This window comes from Rhinopithecus roxellana, chromosome 8 (genome assembly GCF_007565055.1).
Source record: "Rhinopithecus roxellana isolate Shanxi Qingling chromosome 8, ASM756505v1, whole genome shotgun sequence".
Taxonomy (NCBI): Eukaryota; Metazoa; Chordata; class Mammalia; order Primates; family Cercopithecidae; genus Rhinopithecus; species Rhinopithecus roxellana.
The window spans coordinates 39,414,698-39,433,341 of record NC_044556.1 but is presented as its reverse complement, the minus strand read 5'-3'; the positions used below and the strand labels follow the sequence as shown (position 1 = coordinate 39,433,341).

Below are 18,644 nucleotides of genomic sequence, written 5' to 3'. Positions count from 1 at the left end.
TGCTGGAAAGACACAGATGTACCAGATGATAAAGGGCCTTGCATGTCACACTATGGGAGTTTAGATACAAGGTGAACATAAGAGTTGTGATGACTCAGGTTTTCAACTTGGGTCACTGATGGGGAGTGGGGACATAAGGGGCAATGTAGAAGGAAGAGCTTTGGATGATAATGGGGGGTTTATGTTTTGACATAAAAATGAGTGCAGACATGTCTTGGAGACAGCTGGATATATGAGTCTGGAGATCAGAAGAGAAATTGGTCAAGATAATGAATTTGGGAGTTGTGAACATACAGGTTGTATCCATAGGTAGGGATGAGTCCATTGCAGGAAAGCGTATAGAATGAAAATAGATCAAAGCTAAGAATAAAATCCAGAGAAACTATTTTCTTTAAAGAATAAATCAGTGGAGGAGAAAATCTTGTGTCATGGTGCCAAGGAAAAAGGAAGTTTCAAGAAGACAGATTGGGGCAGCAGTTGCAAATACCACAGAGAGGACAAATTAATTAAGCATGAATTCAAGAACAAGGGGATCATTACTATTACCAAAAATGTTGCACAGCGGCAGCGAGAATGACAGTGACCACGTTTGAGCATCATCTTGGTATGTCAGGTACTCGGCATGTTATATATGTTACCATATTTAAATTGCACATTAACAATTTACAGATCAGGTAACTAAGGCTTGAGCAGATTAAGTGGCTCATCCAAAGCTGTTCTGCTATCCAGTGATTGTCAGAACTAAATAATTCAATGTCTCTCCATCACTCTGTCCTAAGAGAATGCAGACTATGAGAGAGAAGATACATGACACAGCAGAACTTTGCCTAGGTGGTATCTCACTTTTAACTCCTGTGCTCTATTATCAGTTGATGAGATGGATTATATGTGATTGTAATAATAAATTTTCTGACTCTTATACATTAACACCTTACAAATAAGTAGGTGGATGTATTCCAGTGGAATTTACCTTATCCCTACCACCAGCAGAGACATTGCAAATGTTTACTAATTGGTAAGGCCTGGACAGTGACCAATCCAAAACGTATCTTCTCTCCTGGAGCCAGGTCCTCGAGGCCCCCTGCTGTGCCACGTGGTACCCTTTAGTTGCTGGATGGTGGGAACTTAGAGGAAAATGGGGAATGGATAGAGAGCAGCAGTTAGCCAGCATGGAAGGTGTTTCAATGTTTTAACAACCAGTGTGGCCAACCCGTGCATACTAACTCAGTGTTAACCTGGGTATCATTCATTATGTGGTGCTTACTTAGACAGAACAAATATGGGAGAAAGTATTTTATGTTTTATTGTTATAACTTACCCAGAATGGGAGGCTTGCTATTTATTTGTTTGTCTTTAAAGCAGGGATTAATTTCAAGTCACACTTACCTGGTAAAGTGACTGCTATTCTCAATGGGTGAGAGCTGGCAGAAGCCCTCGGAGGGTGGTTGTTGTATAGGGAATTTCTGTCATAAACTTCTACTTTACACTGATACACTCCTGTCTCTTCCTCAGTGGCATCATGGACTAGGAGTTGTGAACGAAATAAAGACTGTGAAACTTTCGTCTTCTTTTGGAACTGGGATAGGAAATTCCCCCATTCAATAGTGCCATTGTGGGTGATTCGAATAAGCTGGTGGAAGACGTGAGAGCTAGCTGGCCGGAACTGCCACGTCACAGTGAGTGGCACCTTGAGGTCAGAGTAACCAGTCCCCAAGACGCAGGACAGGTCAAAGGTGTTGGTTAACATCACTTGTGGCTGACGGCTCATCAGACTAACTTGTAAACTTGACTCTAGACAGAAAAATGAAACATAATTTCTAATATGTGTACCAGATTAAAATGCAGCACTTTCAAGTTTTTCTAGTTGCCACCTCTTTGAGTAGGACCACGCATTTTGTACATTTGGAGTTTCATATTTTATAGAGTAGAAGTTGATTCTTAGGACAGTCTGTCCTGAACTCTGACCTCAATTTTGCAAAGTTGATCCTCTTCTAAGACTGTTCCCAGCAGCCACAACAAATAGGCAGTGTTTCCCCAATCTGCTACTTAGACAGCTGCTGCTGAGTGGGTGGAGCACTCCCCACCCCAGATGTCTGGCCTCCTTCCCTTACCCCCATGCGTGGGTTCAGTATCAGAACCCTTTTTTTTGCACATGCTCCAATGGGCTCTGCAATCCCAGGGATGCAGCTCTCAAAAGCCAGAAGATAAGAGGCTCAGCTATACTCATCTGTAAGCTGATTCATAAGGTTTTGTTTTTAACTTTGAACAACAATTTACAAGCTGCACCCTAAAGATTATCTTTACAAAGATGAAGAAACTTTAAAGATTGATTGACAGTGAGGGTAGCCAGAGACTATGCTCTGTGTCCTAGGGTACACATACCATCACTGGGGGATGCAGGATAACACGCAATCCAATTCCACTGCAGAATGAATTGAGTGATATACAGGTGCAGAAAAGGACTTCCTCTGACACTTACCCAGAGACTTTACAGTAACCGAAATCTTCTGAGTCCAGCTCAGATCTCTGGCCTGGTTCCGAGACTTCTCAGATACTCTGCACTCATATGTGCCACTGTCTGTGATGGCAGTGAAGGTGATCTCCAGCTGGAAGGTGGCCCAGTCCACTTTCTCCAACCTTGTGTTGCCATGGTAACTGGATCCCCCATAGGAGGCACCCAGCTGTACAGTGCCGTCCTGCCCCATGCCAGCCACAAACTCGGGCTGTGTCTGGTCCTGTGGGATGTGCCACCAGCTCACAGACAGGGGACTTTCAGCTCCACCAGCCTTACAGAGAAGGGCGAGGGTCTCTCCTTCCCACACAACTTGCTGCTTATTCTTGATAGACACCACCACACTTCTTGCTGTGAGTTACAGATTATAGAAGAAAAATACTGTTTTAGGTAAATAAGAAATTTTCTAAAATACAGTGAAATCTCATTAATTAGGACTTGACTAGTTTGTGACAAGTCAAATCGGGCTGTTTCCTCTTGCACCAACCTCAGGCAAAAGATTTGCCAAACACTTAAACAGTGGAAACAAGATAGCAGAAAGAATATCGGAGGATGTATTTACCCTTAAACTATTTATTTATTTCTAAAGACTGGGTCTTGCTGTGTTGTGCAGGCTGGAACACAGCACTGTGATCTTAACTCACTGCAACCTCAAACTCCTTGGCTCAAGCGATCCTCCTGCCGCGTGCCTCAGTAGCTGGGACTAGAGGCACATGCCACCACGCTGGCTAATTTTTAAATTTTTTGCAGAGATAGGGTCTCTCTTTGTTACCTAGGCTGGTGTTGAACTTCTGGCCTCAAGCAATCCTCCTGTCAGCCTCCTAAAGGGCTGGGATTACAGGCATGAGCCACTGTGCCCAGCTTACTTAAGCCATTTATCACTTGCACGTATTTTTTATTAGTTTGTTAAATCAACTCTTCCTTAAGGATATCTAGTTGGCCAAACATCTGGTAATGTTTTAGTATATTAATTAGGGTAGATATAAGAGCCTGAAACTAATAAAGCTGTGTTTATTTAAATTTTTAGTTTTTTAGAATTCGGACCTTCACAGTTCAAAATGATCTTCCTCTTTCTTATCTTTCCCTAATCAAGCTAATTGGTTTAGTAAGTGGTTTGAATGAGGAAGAAACATTGTTAATTACATCTCTGTTCACAATATTACTATAAAAAACAATTACTTGGGGGGAAAATACATGTATATATACATATACATTATATATATAGATACACATTGTTGTAAATAGAAAGGCTTCTTATGTCTAAACTACAGTGTAAAACCATAAATGTAAATTTGACTCTCAGATAGGAAATTCAAGTCATCATTCAACAAACACATTCATTCAACAAACATGAATTCTGCAAGGTCTTGTCCTGGTTGCTTTGTGAGCAATGTAGAGATACAGCAGGAGATTGTACATTCTGGGCAGCCCAGCACTAATTTAAGGCCACAGCTCCTGGAGTCAGAATTGCCCTGGGCAACATATTTGACCTCTCTGAGCCTCAGTTTTCTTTTCTGTAAAAATGAAGATAATAATAGTGCTCACCTTGCTGCATTGTTGAGAAGACTGAACAAATGGCACATGCAAAGAGCTTAGCCTGGATGGCTAGGGAAAGTACTTAGTAAAGGTTGGCTGCTAGCATTAGTGTTTAATGATAGGCTCTGGCAAAAGCAGAGGTAATTCAAAGCAAAAGAGGAAAATAAAGTAGAACTGGCATTAGAAATCTAAATAGGATCTAAATTTGCAAATTGTTCTTCCCTGCGGAGGAAGGAGTTCAGTCTTTGACTGTTTTATGCATACATATACATAAGTAACAAAGACAGAATGAAGGTTAATGTCCATAAATATGTTTTTAAAAAGAGCAAATCTGCTTTCAAATTTAATTTTTTTCAAGTTAAAAATAGACTCATAACTGAAGTTTAGAAATTGGAGGGGAAATTATTACTCATAATCTCACCACTTTAAGATAATGTGATTTAGTGATGATTAGTTTAGTTTAAACTAACATGATTTTTTTTTTTTTAAATGATGTTTCCTTAGTTCATTGTGGCCATTACTGCCTTTTGGTAAGAAGTAATAAACTTACGAAATGTGTGTAAGTTACACATTCACAACGGTAATGGGTGATTAAAATATTCATAAATGATAAAATGTTGCTAATACTTCAAGTAACGTTTGACTTTCAAAACAGAATGCTAAACAGGATCCTTAATAAATTTGCTAATAACTTTTTCTGTGTCTACATAGTAAGCCCAGTGTAGACTCCAGCCTATACAAAGAACTATTTTTAGTTTTAGAAGATGACCCTATTGATAGGATTATCAGCTGTGTACCCTGAAGTTCCCCTTAAGGTGAAATTCCCACATACCAGGTTTACAAAAGCCTGCAGATATGTTCCAGAGAAGGCTGAGATGCATAAAGCAGAAACTTATCTCTGCATAAATATGTAAACCCCACCTATATTGTTTTTCCTTAATTCTAGAAAGTCAGACCAAAAGTTCAGTGTGAAAGCGAACACAACATACTTCCTGGCCTGCCACTCCAGGCCAAATCGGTGCATCTTCATTCCTAGTAAATGGCGTATTAGAGAACATGAAAGGAAAATTTATCTATCTTTGGAGATGTCTCCAATAAGCCAGTGCAACAAGGACATCTTTATTTTCAGCTCAGTTTTTGAACATTGAAAACATTAAAAAAATTTTGGGGCAATTAATCCTTCTGGACTTTGAATTTAAACCCAGCCTAGTGAATCCTTATATTAGTTGTAGATTTGTCTGTTTTTCTCCACACAAAAAGCAATGATTATTCAAACATGTTTAAGGTCGCCCAACCTTCATAAAGTAAAGGTAAACTGCGTGGTTTCCTCAGTTCTGTGCTTGCAGACACTCAGAACCATTTGGACCGGCGTCTCACCACATCACAGCAAAATGCAGAGGATGGAGTCTGCCCACTATCAATTCAATTACCTCTTCGTTTCTTACTGTGAGTCAGAATTATGACTAAGTACTATCTCCCACACCAGGTCAACATAGTAGGAGATTAACAGAAGGCAGTTGAAAAATGCCAGCAGAGTCTCAAGGTAGGATAACACGGGTGTTCATTCCCCAGGAAGGAGGACAAAGTGTAGCTTTTTACTCTTAACCTATTCATATCACACACACACACACACACACACACACACACACACAAAGGCAGAGGGCTTAGACTCTAAGCCAGCAAGAAGGAACTTAAAGACCATCTAGTTGTGTGCCATCATTTTACAGATGAGGGAGCTGAGACTTAGAGACGTAAAGTGGTGTGTTCATGGTCGCAGCCTAAGTAAATGACCCAGGAATAGGACTCGGGTCTCCAGCTAGTTTGGGTGCCTTCCTTCACTCCACTCCACTCCACCTCCAATGTGATCTGATTGAAACCTGCTCTTCATGAAGATCCCCATTGTATCCACAAAGGGGTCTTCTACTGACAAGGGGGCATCTGAAAGCAGCCCAATGCATGCCAGGTCTTGACTTCACATACCTGCTGGCTTCCTCAGGTGCACGTGGCTGTCTGGTGACTGCTTTCTCTGAAGCACCTGCCAGGAAGCTGTGTGTGTTCTCATGACCTCTGCTACCACACATCTGTAGGTGCCTTCATCCTCTGGGCCCAGAGAGAAGATCTTGAGAGAGAAAGCTTTGGGGCCTAACTTTGAGACCTGGAGCTCTCCTTGACTTGCTCTCTCTTTGTAGTCATTCTTCAGGCCCAGGACTCCACCAGCATCAATGTGAGCAATTTCAGTCCCATTGAAGAACCAAATGCCTTGAAGCTGTGGGTCACGGCCACTGCCTACAACCAGGCAAACCAGTTCTAAGGATTTCCCTTCAGCAAACAAGCTGTCAGCTGTAATGTTGACTTGAAAATCTTTCACTGGGAAACAAAAGCAAGGCAGGTACTTAGAGAGCCCACAGCCTCTGTCCTTTCAGTACAAGAGAGAGATGACACCCTCTGGAAGGATGCCACAGGGATCACATTTTATGTGCGAGTTCAGCTCTATACTGGTAGGTAAACCAAAAAAAAAAAAAATCCTTAGAGTAAAAAACACTCATGACTCTTCCTTAAATCACCCAGAAAGGGCAGTACTTATGGTTTTCTGAATGCACTCTTAGTAAGCAAGATGTATGCACAAATGTATGATGCTTACAGTAATGTATGCTTTTTAAATTAAAAATTAAAATATTATATACTAAATTAAATATATATATATTAAATTAAATATTTTATACTGAATTGCTGTAAATTGTGATTTCTTACTCTCTTTTTTGGCTAAGAATATCCAGCAGAATTTTCTGAAGTTAAAAAGCACATGTGATATTGCTCCATAGGACTCATGAGTGTAACTTGGATACTTGAGGCCAACAGGACAATTTTTAGTGGAATACAGTAACACTCTTTTTAATCAAGAAAAAAACTTTAATGATCCACCATTGGATCATTGCTTTTAGCAATGGGTATACAGTATATAGTTTAGTAACCAATCCTGTTGGACAAAAGCCTATAGGGAGAGACCAAGAATCATAGACAAGGCCTTTATACTTGCTTTGACAAAAATGCCAAAAGATTATGAAAAGTGACAGCAGGCCGGGTGTGGTGGCTCATGCCTGAAATCCCAGCCCTTTGGGAGGCCGAGGCAGGAGGATTGCTTGAGCCCAGGAGTTCAGGGCCAGCCTGGGCAACATAGCAAGACCCTGTCCTTAAAAAATTTTTTTTAATTAAAAAAATGATAAAAAAGGAAAGTGACTGCATTCCAAGTTGGGAAAGGGGGCGGGTGGAAGGAAATCCTAGCACTGACGAAGACAAGGCTTCATGTTGGAAACTGGAGCTACTCTGAGGCCCAGCTGTCTGTGCTGAGTGGGCTTTGGAGAGAGACAGGCCTGCCTTTGAAGACCAGCCCCACTCTCACCAGCTGGGTGGCCTTACGCAGCGCATCTAGCATGTCTGAGGTTCAGAGTCCTCATTTTTAAAATGGAGACTCAACTACTTGCCTCATAGGGTGGTGGTTACAACTAAATTAGATAATGTAGATAATGTGCGAACACAGAGACTGGTAAAAATGGTAACAAAACTACTTCCATGACTGGCTTGTGGAATCAATCTCACCACTGAGTAGACCTTATCCCACAAAGAATCTGTGGGCAGAGCCAAAACTGAATGTCCTCCCTCTTAGTTATGCTTCTCAGATGACAAAAATACAAAATCAAATCAAACTTTCTAGCCAATTTTTTTAGAGCCAACAAAGGATTAGAACAAAAATTAAAACATACCTCATAAATACCCACTACCTAATACTAGTGTATTAATGAATTTCGTAGGAAGATAATTACCTGCTGGCTGGATCCTCAGAGTGGTTTGATCGGTCTGCTTTTTAGTGATGAATATCCAGGTTTCATCTGGATCCTGAATCCATTCCATTGCTTCACAGAACAGCTGACCCTGATCTGAGGATTGGAGCCTCTCTATGGACAGCCTGAACGTAGTGGCCCCCAGTTTGTTGAGCCGTACGTCACTGGCTGCAAACCGGTCTGTATACAAGGGCCCAGGGACCAATATAAAATCTTTGGAGAGAGAAATAATCTTGGTGGCTTGGCTTCCTCCTCCATCCTGTGTTAGGTACCAGGTGACAGAGAGGTGTGTATGTTGGGCTGTGGCTTTTGATGCCTCACAGGTGAGGGCTAATGGCTCACCTTCCTCCTTACTGAGAGTCTGAGAACTCATGGTGGCAGAGAGGGTATCTGGAATAACTGGAAACAAAGGAGTGATAATAATGTGACTGGCCCAGTGCTTGTCCAGTGGGCCTCCTTAGGTGAAGATGGCGCCCCGAGCTACCATATGTAAAGCACACAGACTTTGAGTTGGTTTTCCACTTGCCATATGCCTTCCTATCCATATGCTTTCTCTGTTGCTAATGGGAACACTGGCATCTATGTATAGTCTACAGAACTTGGCAAAGTAAATGTCTCACCAATGTGTTGACCCTCACTTTGATTCATTAGCATAGGCTGTAACCAATTGAGCTACTCAGACACAAAGCATGTATTTAAAGGGATAAAGCACTGGGACAGAGAAATCTTAGATTCTGGTCCTACATCCGTCCCTACTACATGGACTTGGGCATGTCACTTCACCTCCCTGGGCCTTAACCTGCTCCTCTATAAGGCTCTGTAATAATGTAATAATGTCTGTTAAAATGTATCATTTAGAGCCCAAATGCAATCTTTACTAAAGTTTTGGTAACTGTCTTACTACCCTACCGTTCTTGTTTTCTTAAAATGAAATCACACAGCCTAAGCTTATATGAAAGCAACACTTAGATTTAATCAACCAGTGTGACCGAGCATCTACTCAGTGCTAGCCACTGAGTAGAAGCTGAGGATGTGATGAGAGAGAGGCATACAAACAGCCAGTTACCATATAACCGGATGCATGCTGATAGTAGTGGTATGAACAGACAATCTGAAAGAAACAAAAGTGGGAATTCTGCCCAAGCAGTCAAGATGAGTTCCACAGAAGAGGCAGTGTCTAAACTGGGTCCTGAAGTATATGTAGGAGTTTGTTAAGCTGAAAAGGGGGTGATAGATATTCCAGACAAAGGGACAAAGTGACAACTGCAAAGACTATGACCCTTTCCCAATATATAAATATGTTTGAGAATGGTAGTTTGAGAATAATCATTTCTAAGTTAATGACTTATCACCTATGGTACCAGCTCTCTTGTCAAATTACTCTTCTGCCTCCAAGCAGAGACAACACAGGGAGAACTCTCATAGCTTTGTTGAATGCTGTTGCTATTAGCAATCTATGGATAGCTGTGGACAAGGCCTTGGGAAAACCACACGCCATCTAAATATGGCAAAGATAATTGAGAAAAAGAAACATAATTTTAGAGAATATGAGATACCCCCTTGTGACATATCTCCAAAATATCCACAAGGGTATATGGGCTCTTTTCCCAAAGAACATGGAACAATATAAAGCCATGTCACATTGCAAGATATTGTGATGGTGGAGACTCTGGCTTCTCAGGGGCTGGCGAGCAAAAGTGGACAAGCAGCTTACCAATTAGATTAGTCTTTGCACTGTAGCTCCCATAGTATTTCTCATCAGTGTTCGGTGTGTGACACTCATACTCGCCAGCATCCTTCATCTGGAGCTTTGAGATGTGCAACAAGACTGAGTTGCCCTGGACCCTCTCCACGTAGATGTCTCCGCTTCGCACCCGCTGCGTATATACTGCGTAAGAGAAGGCAGCATCCTTGGTGCTAATGATCTGGACTTCCTGGGTCGGGTTTGTTGGCAGGTAAACAGACCACTGGAAATGCTGCTCAGAAGGTCCCTGGTGGCCAGTTACATTGCAGCCAATGCTGACTGGGTAACCTTCAGCTCTAAACAGTGGTCCTTTCTGAACTGTTACTTCTCTCTGGCCAATGCTGAGCTTAGCTTGCAAGTAGAAGAAAGAAAGGGGAATAAAAAGAGATTAGTGTTCCCGTTCCCAGTGTACCACATTATGTATTTCCTTGTATTACAATTCTGGTAAATGAGATCACAGGTTATTAGCTATAATCAACTCAAATGTTCAACATCTTCTTCAGGCTGAGCAGCAGTGGAATCGCTTGATGAGTTAATTGTTCTTTTATAACTTTAACTTCTATAGTACTCTTCAGTCTCTTAAAAAAAGTTTAGCTTCATCAATGTAACATGACCACTTCTATAAAACATCTGCTGATCGAAGTGTACTTATTTTAAAGCAAATAAATGTATGACAATTTTACATTATTTTATGAAAAAAATTGGCATATACTTCCTCAAGCCTCAAATTCCAGGGTGCCTGGTGCCATCGGGCAGTTCCCAGAGAAGTAGTTGCTGGAGATGCAAAGTCTAGGGCTCTGCCCTTGGTGCCATGATTTTTCTAGCTGGTTGGTTGAACTATTTGTAGCTCCTAGCCAGGTCTGTTGCAAGACTAGCCACAATTAGCATCTGAAGAGGCAGCAGCACTTCCTTTTTATTCTGTGGAGGGTTTTTTGGTTTTGTTTTGTCATTTCTTAAAGAAAGGGTTTTACTGAAAAGCTTCCTAATAGATGACTGTAAAATCCAGCAGGTTCTGGGATTAGAATTTATTTTAGCTTTGTTCTTACCAAAAGTTTTCCGTTGGGAGTACTAGGGAATGTTTTCTATTAGAACAAATCTCAAGTATTAGGTCTAAAGGAAAAAAACATGATTAAATGGTAACATTTCATTTGACAAATTTTTTAGATCAATCATTTTTCAGAAATCAAAAAGCATATCTTTACTTACTATGATTGATATTAAAGGCTAGTTCATTTTGTGTTGCAGAAAGGTCAAAGACATGCCACAAGGGTGGCCAGTTCTTTTACTAGGGGCCCAGGGTACAGTAAGAGGAAAGACAGGATTGGAAGACATCGGAAGGGCCAGACAGGGAGAGATTGCTGGCTTTATGGAGTTAACTGAACAGAGTTCATAAGAAGATGAGGAGGAAGCAGAGCCTCTGCTGCATTTTGTGACTCCACAGGGACAAAGAGTAAGGAGACTAGAGTGGAAAAAAAAAAGTGAGGGAAAGGAAAAAGGACATTACAGAGAACACAAAAAGACTGAGTATAGGAATCTGGGATGAAATGAAAATAGTTCTAAGGGATAGAAGGGAATACAAAAAAGGGCAAAAGGGAAGAAAAGGTAAGTGGTCACCTGAGGCAGTCAGGTGCATATATCTCATATATGTATGCTCAATCTAAAATTGGGAAACCAACCAACAGTCAACCAACTAGTCAGCCAACCACACACATTTCTAGTAATAATTTTTTTTCTTTTTTTTTTTTGAGATTGTCTTGCTCTGTCACCCAGGCTGGAGTGTTGTGGTACAATCTTGGCTCACTGCAACCTTTGTCTCCCAGGTTCAAGTGATTCTCCTGCCTCAGCCTCCTGAGTAGCTGGGATTACAGGCATGGACCACAACGCCCGGATAAGTTTTGTATTTTTGTAGAGACAGGGTTTCACCATGTTGGCCAGGCTGGTCTCGAACTCCTGACCTCAAGTGATCTGCCTGGCTCAGCCTCCTAAAGTGCTGGGATTCCAGGTGTGAGCCACTGCACCCAGCCTCTATAATAATTTAGAATACACTAATTTATTCATAAGTCCAAATTAATGTGACATATTTATATCATGCTCTTTTTGTAATAAGAATCCAGGAACAGAAGTTAGACCACCTTAGGAAAATGTAAATTATTACTTACCAACAAGTTATACTACAGTGGCAGTTTAAAACACTTTTCAGCAATGCCATCTTAGAGAAATATGTGTACCAAGCTATGTGTGAAAGAATATGCACAGCTACACTGCTCATTAAAGCCTCAAACAAGATACAACCCATATGTCCATCAACAGTAGACTGGATAAACTGTGGTACAGTCATAAAGTGGAATGTTATATAGAAATAAAAATCAACAATTACAACTATTTGCAATAACATGAGTGACTACGTTCAATGAAAGATACAAAAACACTTCTGAATCCTTGTGACTCTATACAGAATAATCCTACTGTTTATAAAGTTTAAAAACAGGTAAAACCACACTGTATTGCTTAGTGATGCATACATAAGGGGTAAAATCATCAGCAAAAAACTAGGAAATGACCAGGTGAGGTGGTTTATGCCTGTAATCCCAGCACTTTGGGAGGCCAAGGTGGGCAGATCACTTGAGGCCAGGAGTTTAAGACTAGCCTGGCCAACATGGTGAAACCCCGTCTCTATTAAAAATACAAAATTAGCCAGGCATAGTGGCAGGTGCCTGTAATTCCAGCTATTACAGAAGCTGAGGCAAGAGAATTGCTTGAACCTGGGAGGCAGAGGTTGGAGTGAGCCAAGACTGCATCACTGCACTCCAGCCTGGGCAACTCCATCTCAAAAAAAAAAAGCAAACTAGGAAGTGGTTATCATGAAAGTCAGGAAAGTGATTGCGTTGGGGGAGCGTCTGTGATTTGATGGGGCACACTGCGGGCTGGGTGGGTGCTTCTAGGTCTTGGTAATATTCTATTTCTTGACCTGGTAGATATTATATAGATTTTACTTTTTACTTATTTGTTAACCGAAATTTATGTTTTATTAATATTTTCTTATGTTGTATTTCACAATAAAAATATTTTTTAATGTGGCTTTTGAGGTACCATTAACCTACTTATATCAAGGCATGTTTCTACAAATGATGTTATTTTTGGTGGCTAGGCAACACTTCTCTAACATTTCCCATCACTTTTCAGCAAGATGGGTACCACATTTGAAAATTTTTATTGTGAAAACACATACTTCTTTTTCTACTGCTTTATTTGCCAATTCAATAAATACTTATTCAACCACTTACAGTATTTCTCATGCTTGATGGACTAAGATATGAAGATGAATTTAGGCTAGATTCTGTTCTGGATTTTATAATCCAGTCAAGTGGATAGTAGTCATCTCTCTATGGAAAACATATAATAAAAGTGCTTCAAAAATTTTGAAGAAAGGAGGGACTACATTTTGAGGGGAGGGAAGTAGGTTTATGGAGATGGCATAAGAGATGGCATTAGAAATGGATTTTGGAGAATTGGGAAGATTATGACAAGGTAAACGGGGAGACAGGGCATTTTAGGTAAAAGAGATTTCATGGCAAGACTCTGTGAGTAGGAATCAAAAGACTTATTCAAAAATAAGGAGTAATCAACTGGATGGGGGGGTGCTGCATGAAGATTAATAGAGAGAGGTAAAACTGGATAGCAATTTTGGATCCAGAGCAGAAAGGACTTGACTATCACATTTAGAAGTCTGGACTTGATTCATTAGGCAATGGGGAATCCACTGAAACTGTTTGAAAGGTCTTAGGAAAATGAACCTGACAGTTTGTGTGTAGGATGACGGAAGTTAGAAATAGGTATCAGGTAATCATAGGAGCTCAGGACAGAGGTGACAAAAGCAATAGGGATAAAAATAAAGGTACTATAACCTAGCTACTGTGGAAACAAAATCTGTAGAGTTTTCAGTGTTTTGGATGCTTGGGAGTAGTAGGCGAGATGAGAGATAGGAAGAAATCAAAGATCATAAGTTTGATAAGGCTGACTGGGAGAATATTGATACTCTGAATAGAAATACAGATATCAGGAAGAGTTACTGTTGTGTGTATAATGGTGAGTGAAAATATAATGCATTTAATTTTAGAAATACTAAATTTGAAGACCGTGGAATAGACAGGAAGGATATTCAGCAAACATTTTGAAATAATATTTAAATATATATTTATATTTATATATAAATTATAAGTATTTTCAAAGGGCTAAGGTCTATTTAACCCTTTGAAAATATTTATAATCGAATCCTTTCAAAAACTGTGATATTCCCATATTTAGTTATGTAAAAACTCCTAGAATTTGAGCCAGACTTGAACATACTAATAGATCTGCAGATGCCAAATCCATGGCTGTCTCCATTGTTTCTTGTTGGCTCCTGTAAATGTCTGTTTGTAACTAGGGAGAGTTCTGAGCTGTAAGATGTAGATTAGGCCAGTTATATACAAGTGTTGGGAAGTGTTGGGGAACAGAAGGAAGAGGGCTAAGGAGAGATTACTAGGGAATCTCTTTAGGGGATGGGATGAGGAACAATACCTACAGAGGGAAGAGTTAGATGGAGGGCAACTAGGACACAGCGGCTTGGAAACCAAGGGAAGAAGAACATTCTAAGAGGAAATGGTTTGTCAGCACTGCCAAAGGCTGCCAAGAGCTTGGGGACTCTGAAGGTAGAGGGCAGTCTTGTTAGCTCGATGAGGAGGATGTCCATGAAGATCTTTGTAAAAGCGATTTCAATAGAGTGGAAGCAGCAGTTTTCAGGGTAAGAAGTAACTGCAGGAAGTGTAACCTACTTCCAGGAGTTTCATGGAGAAGGAAAAACGAAGACCAGGATGGCAGCTAGAGACAGTAGCTAGGTGAGGAGCAGTAGGAAGGGGTGGGATGGAGAATGGGTGAAGCCAGCAAGGCGGATGAATGAAGTAATGTCTTAGTAGAGGGATGACTGGGAGGGTGCTGTGTTACAGTATCAATGTCTGTGTCTTCCTAAAACTCATACGCAGAAACCAAATTCCCAAGGTGATGGTATTAGGAGGTGAGGCATTTAGGAAGCGGTTAGGTCATGAGGGCTCTGTTCTCATGAATGGGATTAGTGCCCTTATAAAAGAGTCCAGGAAGCTCGCTAGCCCCTTCTGCAACGTGAGGACACAGTGAGAAGGCGCTGTGAGGAACAGACCCTCACTGACACCAAACTGCCAGTGCCTTGATCTTAGACTTCCCAGCCTCCAGAACTAAATTTCTGTTGTTTATAAGCCTCCCAGTTTATGGTACTTTTGCTACAACACCCCAAACAGTCTAAGACATACTACTTTCTCAGAAAACTGAAAGAAATAGTGTGGAGATTTCAAAGGTATTTTTCAGGTGGAAGGCATGACTGGCAGAGATCAACTCAAATGGCTATGCACTGGGGCATAAGCTTAAGGATCTTATCATAAATATATTCTCTCTGAGTTTTTTCAAGTACATATCATCCACCCTCCGAAAAACACCTGTGAGGACTGCCCTCTTGCTTTCTCTTTCAGTGGGCAGAGGGTTAGCTACTTTTGAATAATAGCTCATATTCTTGTAGGCTGATGAGTACAAAGCTTGGCACTGACATACTAACTTTGGAATCATGCTTTCAAAACACTAAAAATTCCTCGATGGTATTGACTTTCTTTAAAAATATCACTTGAATTGTCAAATTTACCATTGCAGTATTATTTGAATGAAAACAATTAGGTTGAACCTTATAAAACGACCCATACTTGACCATTTTTGATACCAAAAAAAGAGCAGTTTCAAATAATGCTACCTTATACAAAACCTACCTCAGGAATAGCCAACATAACAAGCAGCTTTTTTCTCTTGACACATTCAAAAACCCTATATGCTTGGAGGCTGACACAGCTTCCATCCATACTAAGTGGAATCTGTTTTATTTTTCATGAATGCAATCTCAGGAAGACAGACAATAGCCCTTCCCCCAAACCCTGCCACGTTAATGGCCGTTATTTGTAGGGCAGCTAGTTAGGGTGGGGGAAATAGACAGGCAGACAAAGCTAACTGCTAACTCCAAGAACTCATTGACCCATGACATTAATCTCATATGGCACCATTTTCTATCAGGATTGTTCAGTCCTTATATTTATTGAAAAAAAAATCAGGACAAAGTATACATTTGCTAACCAATGTAATTGATCAATTGATCATTATTTAAATAATTTCTTTCATTTCCCCTCTATATTTGTAATGACAAACAGCAGACTTCCAAAGCTTTTTCAAGTAACTTCCTGATTTATGTATTCTTCACATAGAAACTGTGCTTCTACACAAAATTAGTGCTTGGGATGAGTCAGAATTTAGAAGAAGTAAATCTATAACCCAGTTTAGGTAATTGTTTAAATGGGTTAAGGAAAAGCTTCCAGCTTCCCCTTTTTGAGCCTTGATTACTACTTTCCTTCCCCCAGGCCTTCTAGACTGCTTACCAAAAAAAGAGACAGAATTTGCAATTCTATGAATTATTGCACAATGTAAACCCAGTTTCCTCCTATATATGTAGCAAACATAAGAGTTCAAATACACAAAGCACATACACTTGAGAATCACACTCAGACAACTTAACCAAAAAACAGAAACACACCAGCCCCCAAAGGATCCCACCAGTGCACCTATCCATCAGCACCCGCCAAGTCAATCTGGCAGGCATCCATCACCCAGCAAGTGGTCCTGGCAACTTCTCCTGCAGGCCCTAGGTCTGACTCTTACCTCACACTATCATAGGTACCTAGAGACAAGAGCACAATTAACTCAATCAATGTTTATGAAGCAACCTCTCTGTGCTGAATGCTGTATTCTTTTCTTTTAATTCTTCAACCATAGTCCTGGTCACACCAAATACAGCTTGGTTTACTTTCCCAATCATTCCAGCCATTCGGGTCCCTGCACTAGTTCCATCCAGTCTCTCTAAAGCAAGAGGTTTGTTTTGTTTTTGTTTTTGTTTTTGTTTTTTTAAGATGGAATCTCACTCTGTCACCCAGCCTGGAGTGCAGTGGCTCAGTCTCGGCTCATTGCAACCTCCACCTCCCAGGTTCAAGCGATTCTCCCACTTCAGCCTCCCAAGTAGCTAGGGCCACAGGTGTGCGCCACCATGCCCAGCTATAAAGCAAGAGTTCTTAGGTGGGTCCACATGTAGGATTAAAGGGTCCATAAACCAGGGTGAAAAATAATCTTACATCTTTATTTTCATTTTTACCTCTAATGGAAATTTAGTATTTTCTTCGGTTACGAATGTAGACAACCACAGATATCTTCATATCACATTATAACTACATAAGATACATTGAAATGTTATTTATACTCATCATTACTTTGAAGTTTGGTGGTTAACAGACCTACCTGTAGATCTTATTATGTAATCCATAAATAAGAAGCAAATAAATTACTGCATTACAACATATTTAAAATATTTTGATACCTGTATTTCTTTTTTTTTTTTTTTTTTTGAGACGGAGTCTTGCTCTGCCGCCCAGGCTGGAGTGCAGTGGCCAGCTCTCAGCTCACTGCAAGTTCCGCCTCCCGGGTTCACGCCATTCTCCTGTCTCAGCCTCCCCAGTAGCTGGGACTACAGGCGCCCGCCTCGTCGCCCGGCTAGTTTTTTGTATTTTTTAGTAGAGACGGGGTTTCACCGTATTAGCCAGGATGGTCTCGATCTCCTGACCTCGTGATCCGCCCGTCTCGGCCTCCCAAAGTGCTGGGATTACAGGCTTGAGCCACCGCGCCCGGCCGATACCTGTATTTCAATGTGATTGATTTCCTCTATAATTCTATGAACTTTATTTTAAGCATTTTACACATTATTCCGAGATGGGATCTATTCTCTTTACCAGATGTTAATGAAAACTGTAGCATTAAAAAGTACCTGCTAACTGGTTTGAAACTATTCCACTACCTACTCAACTCATCTGATTCTCCCTTCTACCTCCAAATTTCCTCTTCTTCCATCCTATTCTAACACACATAAATGCCCCTAGATCAGGCAAGCCCCTCTGCATGGCCCTCAGCAGAGCCAAGTGAATCTTCCTGCCCATTTCTCAGTCTCTCAGTAGTCAATTTCCACTTCCACTCACAGATGAAATCTAGAACCTTCTTTTAGCATAGTCTAAAACTACTAAGTACTTTCATAACCTTTCTTTCCACCCAGTCGTATCTGCAAGGCATATTTATTCCATCAAGCCTTAATATCAGACAAACCTTAAGGTCTCCTCTCAGTTTGGGACACAAAGCTTTTTTTTTTTTCTTTGAGATGGGGTCTCACTCTGTTGCCCAGGCTGGAGTGCAGTGGCCTGATCTCAGCTCACTGCAACCTCCGCCCTCTGAGTTCAAGCGATTCTCTTGCCTCAGCCTCCTGAGTGGCTGGGATTACAGGCGCCTGCTACTGCGCCTGGCTAATTTTTGTACTTTTAGTAGAGACGGGGTTTCCTCATCTTGGACAGGCTGGTCTTGGAACTCCTGACCTCGTGATCCACCCAAAGTGCTGGGATTACAGGCGTGAGCCACTGCGCCCAGCCTGACACAAGGCTTTTTTATTGTCTCTTGGGATGATCAGCCCAGGAAGAGGAGTAAAGCCAGGGCCAAGCAAAACTGATAGATCTGGCAACACACACAAATGTAAAAAACAATGGAATCATGTGCATGGGACTCAACCAAGCATTGCACCTCCCTGGAACTCAAGGATGTCTAGTTAAGCCAAGAACTGTCATCAATAAGTCAAAAATCATTGCTAACATCAGAAATATATGGCATAGTTGTTTCTGCAGAGACCAAATTGTCCTGTTCCATCACCTAGCACCCTGAGTTGACTACCTCCTGTGACAAGAGAAACATAAAGGATTATGAAACTTACTCAGAAAGAGAAAGAAAGATGCCACATATGAGAAGCCTGCCATTGGGGCCAGCACAGTCCTTTACCGTCCCAGCAGTGTCACTAAGATTCAGAGGTTGAGTGACAAATGCT

The 18,644-nt window shown here is 41.0% G+C and overlaps 1 protein-coding gene across 1 annotated transcript in view; it reads right to left on the bottom strand.

The window, feature by feature from the left end:
• Positions 1 to 18,644, bottom strand: part of CD101 (CD101 molecule) — a 35,191-nt gene extending 16,547 nt beyond the window's left edge. Inside the window, 6 exon segments of the mRNA XM_010367897.2 lie at positions 1,387 to 1,791; positions 2,480 to 2,863; positions 6,029 to 6,415; positions 7,870 to 8,286; positions 9,602 to 9,982; positions 18,534 to 18,644. Of these exon segments, the coding sequence (XP_010366199.2) occupies positions 1,387 to 1,791; positions 2,480 to 2,863; positions 6,029 to 6,415; positions 7,870 to 8,286; positions 9,602 to 9,982; positions 18,534 to 18,576 (2,017 nt within the window). The 5' untranslated portion in view covers positions 18,577 to 18,644.